Source organism: Asterias amurensis, chromosome 15 (assembly GCF_032118995.1).
Source record: "Asterias amurensis chromosome 15, ASM3211899v1".
Lineage (NCBI taxonomy): Eukaryota > Metazoa > Echinodermata > Asteroidea > Forcipulatida > Asteriidae > Asterias > Asterias amurensis.
In genome coordinates, this window is record NC_092662.1 from 7,282,224 (window position 1) to 7,294,269 (window position 12,046).

The following is a 12,046-nucleotide window of genomic DNA, read 5'->3' on the forward strand; positions in this document are numbered from 1 at the left end:
TTACATCACATGGCTGTTCGCAGCGAATGTTTCACAGAAGTTCAACTGTTGCAAATAATTTGTTGCGAATTTGTGGCGCTCAAAATTTGTATCGCAATCGCATTCAACCGAAATTTGAACCGGGCTTAACCGGAGGATGTATTTGTTTCTGTCATCTTACCTTTTTGGCTACCTCAGGGTTAGGTTTGAGCGACTCCATTAGATTCTCTGATAATGATCCAATGCCTTCTTCACTAGAGATCTGCTCCATACGATGGATAGCAAGGATACATTCAGCACCAACTAACATCTGAAAACAAACAAAATAAACTCCAGAATGAACAATGAAGAAGATGATACATGTAATGCTGATGGGGACTGCACTCAACACACTGAGAGAGAGAGGGAGAGAGAGAAAGCAAAAGCTGCAGCATATCAGTCAAATTTTATGACTGGGGCACCAGATGCAAAAATGTAAATTTTAAAACCATTTTTAATGCGTACAGGCTTTATGAAATTGGGCGCGGACGATGATGATAACTATGATTGATTGCACAATCATAGTTTTATCTATAACTCATCCACAGATTTGGGCCTGATTTCATAACTCTGCTTACCATCAGTGCTTACGGAAGCAGGGAGTTTGGCGCTTACCTCAAATGCATTTCAAGGGTTAGCGGGAAGTTGTTTTTGCTTATAAGTGTGCGCAACCCACTAGGCATACTTCGCTTACATAGCTAGTTTAGGATTTGGCGCTTGCACAGTACGCAGAAAATGGTGATCGTAAGCACAGAAATCCAAGGTACATGCAAGCAGAAATAGGGCCCAGGATAAAAAAAAAAAGAAGATGAGTTTATTTTGGTCAAGAAAAAAAGACTAGTTTGGAAGAGACACAACAATTAGGTTTCTGCATTACCTGTGTAGCAGGGTGCCCAGTGCACAATCCAGTGAGTAACCTCAAGACGTATGGTAGAACTGCCTTGGCTAGGAATTCCTTCCATGGCGGAGACTCAAGACTGTAAAGAACAAGAACATTAACATGAGTAGAATTATAACATTGGAAAGTATACAAAGAACAGGTGTTTGGTTCTTCAACGTCCTGTTCACTCAATCCAGCTGATGACATCACCTAGGACAGATCTTGGTCGCACCGTTATGGAAGTGTGATTCCTGGTGCATTACTGTGCATTGGCATTTGCAATTTGTATTACTATTATTATTTATTTCTGGTACTGAAACCCAATGATGCCTCCACTGTACCTTGCAAGCCTGAGGAAATCTGTAAACAAGGGTGCTTGCTTTGTGAACTACAAATGTAGAAACACTGGGGTACATGTACACCCCTAGTCTTCCATGATAAGTGTTCTGGGGTATTTTACGTGCACAACCAATAAAAAAAGGCAGACCATGGGCAGGCAGAGAAGCTGCATGTGAAGCAAGGGCAATATGTCTTTACAGGACTGAACTGAATAAAGAACTATTTATTTAGGACTACCAGTTTGGGGTATCATTGCGAGGTACTCCATTAACTGTAGAGTCAGTTTGGGGTATCATTGCGAGGTACTCCATTAACTGTAAAGTCAGTTTGGGGTATCATTGCGAAGTACTCCATTAACTGTAGAGTCAGTTTGGGGTATCATAGCGAGGTACTCCATTAACTGTAGAGTCAGTTTGGGGTATCATTGCGAGGTACTCCATTAACTGTAGAGTCAGTTTGGGGTACATTGCGAGGTACTCCATTAACTGTAGAGTCAGTTTGGGGTATCATTGCGAGGTACTCCATTAACTGTAGAGTCAGTTTGGGGTATCATTGCGAAGTACTCCATTAACTGTAGAGTCAGTTTGGGGTATCATTGCGAGGTACTCCATTAACTGTAGAGTCAGTTTGGGGTATCATTGCGAGGTACTCCATTAACTGTAGAGTCAGTTTGGGGTATCATTGCGAAGTACTCCATTAACTGTAGAGTCAGTTTGGGGTATCATAGCGAGGTACTCCATTAACTGTAGAGTCAGTTTGGGGTATCATTGCAAGGTACTCCATTAACTGTAGAGTCAGTTTGGGGTATCATTGCGAGGTACTCCATTAACTGTAGAGTCAGTTTGGGGTATCATTGCGAGGTACTCCATTAACTGTAGAGTCAGTTTGGGGTATCATTGCGAGGTACTCCATTAACTGTAGAGTGTTTTGCACTATTTTAGAGAGTAGATGTAGAGATTATTGTCATGATAGGCATGAGAGAGTGTCAAAGACTGTTGTCTGAAACAGCGACTTCAGCTACAGCTACGGCTAAATCGTGTGCGTCTTCCTATTCTTTAACACTAACAGACACACTGATCTAGCCATAGCTGTAGCGGAAGTCGCTGTTTCAGATACGGCCATAGATTGTTCAATAGACATCTAGTCTTTAGCTTCATTCAATAGTAGATTAAAAATAGCTTACTTTGATGCCTGAGGTAGATTTCTTGTGATGTAGCTGACAGCTTTCTCCACAATACCTTCTTTGATTATCAGATCCTTTAACTCATTCCCATTTGCGTTATTCTAGGAAGAAAATAACAAAATTATTAAATGTTGTCTTGCAACAAGTGCAAAAACACTGTAGTAACAATCTTGTCTTCACATTTGATTTGCCACAAAAGCAGCTTCGTGCAAGCCGTTGTTATCTCAGTATCACAGCTTTGTGTGTACATATGGCATAGGTTTAGATCAGACACTGTGTAATTTCACACCTGCTTGTTGTGTTGCGGGACACTATTGGTAATACCACATACATTGGTGGAATTCATGAACAAAACTACTTTTGAATCCCATATGTAACTTGACCTTTGACCTTGGCCGCAGACACACCCATAATTGTTTGCATTGCATTAGCGCACTGGGGAGGGTCATTGCTGAGCGGTTAAGAGCATTGAATTCAAGTTTTGGTGGTTTAGTCACCAGAGTGTGGGTTCGAATCCCAGTCCCAAAAATCTCATTGCGGGTCAACAACTTGGTACAAATGTTCCCCTTTAAGCTTTGTATGGTAAAAAATGTTAACTGGTTTCTCAGATATAAAAACCACTCGTTTTTAATAACCTAAATTGCCCCCAAAGAGTTGAGTTAAGTTTAAAGGGTTATAAGTTGTTATTTACCTCTATCCCTGCAGCAATAGCACAGAAACACTCCAAGTGGATTTCCTCATCTTGTGTGTGATCACTGTCAAATCTGAAACAAACAAACAAACAAACAAACAATAACAGAAAGGCTTAAATTTGTCACAGGTACACAAGATGTTTGTTTGCCTTAATAACACTTAATGCAGAAGTCCAATTGCAGCAATTAATTGAATTTGATGACTTGAATGCTATACTTCAAAGTTAAACCAGCCCTACTTGAGACCTCAGCTGAGTTCTTGAAATCAATTTAAATGTTTTAGTGAGAAATTACTTGTTTCTCAAAAACTACAACTTCAGACGGAGCCGTTTCTCACAATGTTTTATACTATAAATAGCTCTCCAATGCTCATTACCAAGTAAGTTTTTGTGCTTATTACCAATAGTGTCCAGAGCCTTTACTGAACAAGTTGTTGAACTGTTAAACTTACTTGTCGAAGTCCAGGTATGGCTCAAAGTGGAGCACCAGTGTAGTCATCTTGTCCTTATCGCCAAAGGATAAGAATGGTATAATCCTCATCAGACCTTGTAGGACCGTTGAGTGGGATCGTACAAAGGGACTATTAATACGATCTAGTAAGACAACCAGCTGGGTCTTATCACATGATAAGATGACTGTAGGTTTGCCGTGATCCAATGGTTCATTGTTAGCTTCTTGTAAGATGACTTCCATGATGGAGAGAAGTTGCTCAGTTACTGCAGTCCCACCTCCTGATCCAGGCTCCTCATTCTCGGCAAGAAGCACCTAATGATAATAATAATAATAGTGGTTTCTTAAAGGCAGTGGACACTATTGGTAATTGTCAAAGACTAGCCTTCACAGTTGGTGTATCTCAACATTATGCATAAAATAACTAACCTGTGAAAATTTGAGCTCCATCGGTCATCAAAGTTGCGAGATAATAATGAAAGAAGAAAACACCCTAGTCACCCGAAGTTGTGTGCATTTAGATGGTTGATTTCGAGACCTCAAGTTCTAAATCTGAGGTCTCAAAATCAAATTCGTTGAAAATGACTTCTTTCTCGAAAGCTATGGCACTTCAGAGAGAGCCGTTTCTCACAATGTTTTATACCATCAATCTCTCCCCATTACTCGTAATCAAGAAAGGTTTTATGATGATAATTATTTTGAGTAATTACCAATAGTGTCCACTGCCTTTAATGTACATGTATAGCGCGCATATCCGTCACGCTCAATGTGCTTTAACATACAATAATTTCCTGCATGGTATGTTGGACTACCTTTAAATTATTAGACCAACTTCTTTTACACAGCATCATGTATGGTTTACAAGGTGCAACATGTAAGGTGCAATATGCTGTTAATCAAACAACCAGGTATATCAGAGTGAACCCCTTCTCTTTACAATATTGCACTGTGATCTCTTATGCAATACACCACACACACGGGACCAATGGCTTTACATCCCATCCGAAGGACGAAGCATCATGGTTAAATGTTTTGCTTAAGTACATCGATGTCACGGCTGGGGACTCAAACCCACACACTGCTGATCAGAAACACCAGAGTTTGAATACGGTGCTCTTAACCAATAGGGCATGACATGCCTACAGTCAAGACAAGATCATACATGGTAAGTAATAAGGGGAAAAAAGAGTAGCCACTAAGATCTTGAATGGCCGTTTAAAACTGGCATGATCGTGGCAATAGTTTTTCACAAAGGCCACAACCCTGCAAGGTTTGTAAAGGCTGTGTTAGACCGAGTCATTACTCATTTATTCCCATTCATAAATACCCTTTTTGATAAAAAGCGTAACATTGTAAAATCTGTAATTTTCAGTGTAAATTTTCAGTTCCTGTCTGACCTCAGGCTCCGTTTTGCGATGGGTAAAAATTGCATAGACGCACAACGGTTGTGCATACGCGCACGTGCAAATAGATTGTACATAGAGTATCAGGTAAGTATTCATTGCGTTACACGTAAATTAGCGCCAGCATAAGCTTGCGCACCACGTGTATGTTTAAACACTGTGTTTATATCACACGTTTAAACATGGCTACGTGATGTCCTCTCGACCAATCAGAATGGATAAGCTGTCCCGGGTATTTATGAATGCCCTATATTAGCATGGTTTTATTAATTTTACATTAACTGATATGAAACACATGAAATCCACCCTACCCTATTCAGTACAGCTAACATGATGTTGACAGCTTGCATTGTGGGTTCAATCAAACGTTGACGATTTACTTTCACCTTGGTGCAGAAACACAGCAGCTTCAAGAGAACGGTCAATAGCTGACGACCTCGCACAAGATCTGTCAGACATGCAAGCCTGCGCGATAAAAACAATTACACAATTATCAAATCAACTCAAGAAAACAACTTCAAAACACGCAACATTTTGGAGTTTGTATCAGAATAAAATTTTAAAAAGTTGAATTCTGAATCCTTACTTAAAGGGTCTATGTACTTTTTGTAGGACACAAAACACACTGTCCACAGATTTACATTAAACTCACATAGTTTGAAGATAATTATGGTAAATAGATTCCCTTAAAATATTACTGCTGAGGTGCTGTAGTTTTTAAGAAATGCCCAGTTTACGACACAATCTAGGAAGCTACATTGTCTGTAAGGGATCAACTTAAGGGTATGAAAAGATTTCTTTCCAGGATCAAATAATGAACCACAAGGAAAACTGACTGAGCAATTTAAAAAGTTGCAAGTAACTATTTCAACAAAATAATTCCCAAACAGAAAATCATGGTTAGAAATTGAACAAAATGAATTGTAAAGCTTATAAAACTAAATTAGTTAATCTATACTTGTTTTTGATATTACATGAATGTTGATCTGCTACCTACCTGTGTAGTATGATCTCAAGTCCCTTACATTCACTCATAACACCAGCCATTTTATAGGTCTCTTCATCATCAGCCTCTTCATCTGAATATTCATGAGGAGAAAATCAACCAATCACAACCATTGTAAGATAAAAATGCAGAATTCTAATTCAACAGTGAAGAAATATTACTTTATTCTTGAAAAAGATTCAGAGAAAACACACATGTGACATTTCATGTCAACACCAGACGCCTCCTGCCAAAACTCAAAACTGTGTTTATTTGCTCATCAAATAGATGAGAATAAGAGCTTCCAAATATGCCGCAATTATACAACCTATGAGGTAAGTATTTATGATCATATCAAATGTTCAATTCACATTAGTATCATGGCTGATGTTTCAAATGTCTTCACTTTTAGTGCCATTTTGCTATTGCCAAGGAGTGCCTGGTTTTGGCATTGGGCGTTACAAATCTTTTCTGACCAATGATTAGTAAATATAATATAGTACATGTAGTATGAACTACTCCCTGCAAATGACAATGGGCACGATATACTTTTACAGGGATAAGATTTGATGTCTGCGAAAGCTCCTGAAAATGTTTTTAAAATAAACTAGTGTTAAAATCAAGGCATTGCTACCGTCTCCATTCCCCAGAATACAGACTTCAACAAGAAAATTGTTGCGATATTGACATACCACTATTGTTATCAACAGAGTCAATGATGTCCTCTGTAGCATCACCAAGTAGGCCTCTCATCCTATATACAATCCGCATTGGCTCTCCCTGAAATTATAAACGCAAAGGTTAGGTTGGCTTAAAAGTTGGTTAGGTTGGTTTATACTTCCTGCGATACAAATTTTGACGTCACAGCTAAGTTTTCGCTGCAAATATTTTGCAGGTGTGGAACACACCTCAACTCTTATGAGTTATCTGTTGCTAATTTGTGACGTCAAAATTCGTATCGTATTTGCATTCCCAGGAAGTATGAACTACATGTACATGTAGGCTTTAGTGGTACATGTGTATCTTGCACTGTTATTACTTTAAGACACTGGACATAGTTGGGTAATTGTCAAGCCCACTTCTTCTCAACGTATGCATAAAATAACAAACCTGTGAAAATTTGAGCTCAATCGGTCGTCGAAGTTGCGAGATAATAATGAAAGAAAAAAACACCCTTGTCACACGAAGTTGTGTGCTATCAGGTGCTTGATTTCGAGACCTCAAATTCTAAATCTGAGGTCTCGAAATCAAATTCGTTGAAAATAATTTCTTTCTCGAAAACTACGTTACTTCAGAGGGAGCCGGTTCTCACAATGTTTTATACTATCAACAGCTCCCCATTACTTGTTACCAAGTAAGGTTTTGTGCTAATAATTATTTTGAGTAATTACCAATAGTGTCCACTGCCTTTAATACTATCTATTTCTGGTAATGAAACCAATGATGTATTATAAGTGAACTTACATGTACTCACTGTAGCTTGCAAGCCTGAGGAAATCTGTAATCAATGGTGCTTGCTATGTGAACCAGAAACCCTGGGTTTACCCCCTACTATTCCACGATAAGTGTTCTGGCTCTTTTACAGGCACGAACATGGGACCTACGGCTTAATGTCCCATCTGAGTCCGATGCTCATAACCGCTCGGCCATGACACGCTATCAGATCAGGTTAGCTAGAAGTATTTTGCACTCAGATCAGGTTGGCTTAGTGGTGTCCTCCATCTTAAACTAAACATTTCTTCAGCGACTTCCCTACATTGTATTTTCAGGCCTACATGTAAGTGTTTCAGTGCAAGGCAATTTCAGGGTCCCTTGGTATCATTACCAGAAAATAGAAATGCAAATAGATAAAATACATCAAATCATGTCAAAAGTGAACCCATTACAATTCTGATGCCTTTTATGAGATAATTTTGATGTTTTTTTTTAATACCCAATGACCAGCATTTCTGATTTACAAATTAAGTGACCTACCAAGTCATTTCTCTGACCTACATGAACAGCGATTAAAGTTTGCATTAAAGCAATCGCACAACATCGGTAAACAGTATTGTCCAAAGGCCCACACTTCGTGCATCACGACTTATATATAAAATAACAAACCTGTGAAAATTTAGGCTCAATCGGTCATTGGAGTAGGGTGAAAATTACAAGAAAACCCACTCTTGTTTCTGCACGTTTCGCTGTGTCATGACATGTGTTTAAAATAAATCCGTTATTCTTGATATCAAGAAAAAATAATTGTTTTAATGTTTTCTCAAAAAGTAAAGCATTTCATGGAATAATATTTCAAGGGAAGTCTTTCACCATTACCTTCTGTAAACCCTGTAAGTTATTTGTAAATCTGTGAACTTTTAACTTTTGTTCTGTTCAGAAAGTGTCCAATGGCTTTAATCATAATGGTGTACAAACTCTCTACACAAATCTCACCTCATTTTCAGGACACCAGATCTTTTGGTAGATGTACCTGACAGGTAGATCCAAACTGATGATTTTGTTGTTGACCAAAAGCTAAATTGAAATTATAAAATACATTTTGAGTTAGTTTGACATTTTTTTAGTAGCAGTGAAATTAAAATATTCCTGAGAATCTACAGTGCTAATTTCTAATACTAAGCACCATTATGGACTCATTACAACAGGGCACAATTAAATAATATTTTAATAATGATAAAGAGAAACTTATAAAGCGCAAAAACAATAGCAGAAAGAATCCGCCTTAAGGTGCTGGAAAAGAACAACAACAAAAGTCTGGACCATACAAAATTTACACAAAATTTATCAAAGTAATACACAGTAAAATAATTTAAGGACTCTACATGAAGCATGGTGCTGCTTAATTCCATAGAATTCTGCACTTATGGGACCGTTTGAAGTGCACAATCCTATCTGCTGTATGGAGAGATTCATGTGGTAAGCAGAGCCATGAAAGGTGGACCATGTTTGCTTGGAACAAAAACTGGACAACCAAAGGTTGTAGTGACAATGAAAATGAAATTTGCAACCAATCAAAATATATGAATATTCATCAACCAAGGTCTAAATATTCATCGACCTATCAGTATGTCTGGTATTCATCAACCAATCAGAATGTCCGCATTATCTTGGTCATGACTATCTGAGTATTATATGGAAATTATATTAATGACTATCTCTAATAAGTTGGGGTGGTTCTGAAAAGAACCGTTGGTTTCAACTCAATGTTTTCGATCAGTATGCTCTGATCGTCTTCTGGAGTATTCATCAACCAATCAGAATGTCTGCAATATCTAGGCCATGAATATCTGAATATTCATAAAGCTTCTTACCTCCATGCCTGTATCATCTTCAAGCAGTGCAATCAGCTCACAGTCTGTAAGGAGACAAGAAGGGCATAAATGAATGCTATTTCAATCTAAGGGTATGAGTGTTCAGAGGAAGTTTAAGTTGTGTCATGCGAGTCTCTCAACATGAAGGTGGTTGATTGACCCTTGTGTCCAATTTGGCGGTTATTTATATAATTGCACAAACATTTTTTCTTCAATGACAGGAATGCAGTGAGCAACAACCAACAACAACTTAAATGATTAAAACAAAATGTTCGACATTTATGCAGACGTTACTGGTCAAAGTCAATGATCTCTTGACATTCTTCATAAGATATTAGTGTCGCGAATGTTCAGTGCTTTAAAGGAAGTTACATGTTTGGTAATTAATCAAACAAATATTAACTTCAAAGCAGACTTGGTAACGAGCATTGGAGAGCTGTTGATAGTATAAAACATTGTGAGAAACGGCTCCCTCTGAAGTAGCATAGATTTGATGTACCTTTGCATAACTCATTCAAGAGGTTAATTATTTATTTCCTAATTGGGTTTGATTCCTACATGGTTCATGACAAACCTCTGCATATCTTGTTCAAGAGGTCTCTTTTTTCATTCCTAACTGGATTTAACTCCTACATGGTTCATGACATACCTCTTCATATCTTATTCAAGGGGTTCCTTATTTAATTCCTAACTGGATTTAACTTCTACATGGTTAATGACAAATCTCTGCATATCTTATTCAAGAGATCCCTGACTTAATTTCTAACCGGTTAATAATTCCAACATAGGTCATGACATACCTCTGCATATCTTATTCTTGATATCTCTCATAAGTGGACCCATATTCGGCTCGTTAAAGTTGTAAGGATTTCCTTGCATCCGTCCCTGGAGGAAGTCTTCTTGTTGTGGATCTTTCTCTAGTGTCATGAAGAATACTCCTACATCATTCTCCTCCTTCAGAATAAATCCCAGTTCAGAAATAGTCAGTTTATAGAGAGGGGAAAAAATATTGTTTTTTTAAAGGCACTGCGGTTGATTTCCTGAAACGCTAGGGTCAATCCCATCTCGAGTTAGGACGAGTAACCCGTCCTACATGTCCTAACTTAGGATGAGTTCAATACGTCCTACGTATCTGGATATGGAACTGAACCCTACTAAGTCCTAAGATTAATCCTAAGTTAGGAAGAGTTTGGTGAAATCGACGGCTGGACACTATTGGTAATTACATGTACTCAAAATAATTGTAAGCATAAAAACTTACTTGTTAAGGAACAATGGAGAGCTGTTGATAGTATAAAACATTTATAAAACATTTTGAGAAACGGCTCCCTCTGAAGTAATGTGTAGTTTTTGAGAAAGAAGAAATTTGTCAAAAATATTTGAATTTGATTTTCGAGACGAAATTAGATTTTGACGTCTCGAAAGCAAGCATGTGAAAGCACACAACTTTGTGTGACAAGGGTGTTTTTATTCCATTATTACCTTGCCACTTTGATGACCACGTGAGCTCACATTTACATCTTATAACCCTGACAGAGTGCTTCTAAAAAGTCATAAAAACTTCCAACACCCATCTTAAAAAGTGTTTTTTCTTTATCCAGGAGCCTTGGTGGTTGCGTGTGCTTATTTTATTATAATCATTAGTTCCTGTTTGTTGTTCCTTTTTGCAATTGAAACAACCATAACAACAAGCAATTTCCAATAAACAAATAAATCTCTTCCTTTTATCCGTGCAACTTTTTTATCACAAAAAGAGATGCCAACCACATTTCACTTTATAGTGTTTTTCAGTTTTCTATGTCACTGTTCTTAAAGAAAAGCTGGAAACCAGATTCACAATTTCTTATTACTTTAGATTAAAGGCAGTGGACACTATTGGTAATTACTCAAAATAATTATTAGCATAAAACCTTACTTGGTAACGAGTAATGGGGAGAGGTTGATGGTATAAAACATTGTGAGAAACGGCTCCCTCTGAAGTGACGTAGTTTTTGAAAAAAGAAGTAATTTTCCGTGAATTTTATTTTGACACCTCAGATTTAGAATTTGAGGTCCCAAAATCGAGCATCTGAAAGCACACAACTTTGTGTGACCAGGGTGTTTTTTCTTTCATTATTATTTCGCAACTTCGACGACCAACTGAGCGTAAATTTTCACAGGTTTGTAATTTTATGCATGTTGAGATCCACCAAGTGAGAAGACTGGTCTTTGACAATTACCAATAGTGTCCAGTGTCTTTAAAAAGGATTGAAATCTTAGCGGACTTACAGGATAAATGATGCTACACAGCCTCTCAAAGATGAAGACTGGAGTTCGCAGGTCATCTAGTACGTAACGCTTGACAGTGTCTACACAAACAGCCATAAAGGCTCTGGTCTCCGACTCAGTACCTGTGCAAACAATCAAACAAACAAAACATTGCAAAGGTCTGACACAATGAAGAAAATTATTCCCCAGTAAAGAAAGGATGAAACATAAATGATGCCAGTTGCAATTCTCCCTCAACATTAATTATCAAACCATATTCAGAAGTTTCAAACCATATTCAGAAGTACTGAGACATCATCAGTTTTAAAATGGGGCAAACCTTGGGAAGTATATTCTTTAAATAGTTTACCAATATTTCATTATTCCAACAGACTCCTTTTCTGCAAATGTATTGTTATTTTTTTTTAAACAGGGTGTTTTTTAATTTAACTCGAATGCTCAGTGGTGTAGTGGTTCAGACACCTGCATGGGTTGATCTCACCCATGTAGCTTGTGGATACCCACCCCCCCCCCAAAGAGA

At 37.8% G+C, this 12,046-nt stretch overlaps 1 protein-coding gene across 3 annotated transcripts in view; it reads right to left on the bottom strand.

Annotated features, from left to right (window-relative positions):
* The window catches only part of LOC139948502 (E3 ubiquitin-protein ligase UBR4-like), a 122,735-nt gene that overhangs the window by 11,469 nt on the left and 99,220 nt on the right, over positions 1-12,046 (bottom strand). For all 3 annotated transcript variants that reach the window (XM_071946669.1, XM_071946668.1, XM_071946667.1), the window contains exons 91-102: positions 11,527-11,648; positions 10,059-10,212; positions 9,259-9,302; positions 8,381-8,461; positions 6,643-6,730; positions 5,963-6,044; positions 5,277-5,430; positions 3,564-3,877; positions 3,112-3,184; positions 2,421-2,521; positions 896-995; positions 161-289 (exon numbers count right to left, since the gene is read on the bottom strand). In XM_071946669.1, the coding sequence (XP_071802770.1) occupies positions 161-289; positions 896-995; positions 2,421-2,521; positions 3,112-3,184; positions 3,564-3,877; positions 5,277-5,430; positions 5,963-6,044; positions 6,643-6,730; positions 8,381-8,461; positions 9,259-9,302; positions 10,059-10,212; positions 11,527-11,648 (1,442 nt within the window). The remainder of the gene's footprint in view (positions 1-160; positions 290-895; positions 996-2,420; positions 2,522-3,111; positions 3,185-3,563; positions 3,878-5,276; positions 5,431-5,962; positions 6,045-6,642; positions 6,731-8,380; positions 8,462-9,258; positions 9,303-10,058; positions 10,213-11,526; positions 11,649-12,046) is intronic.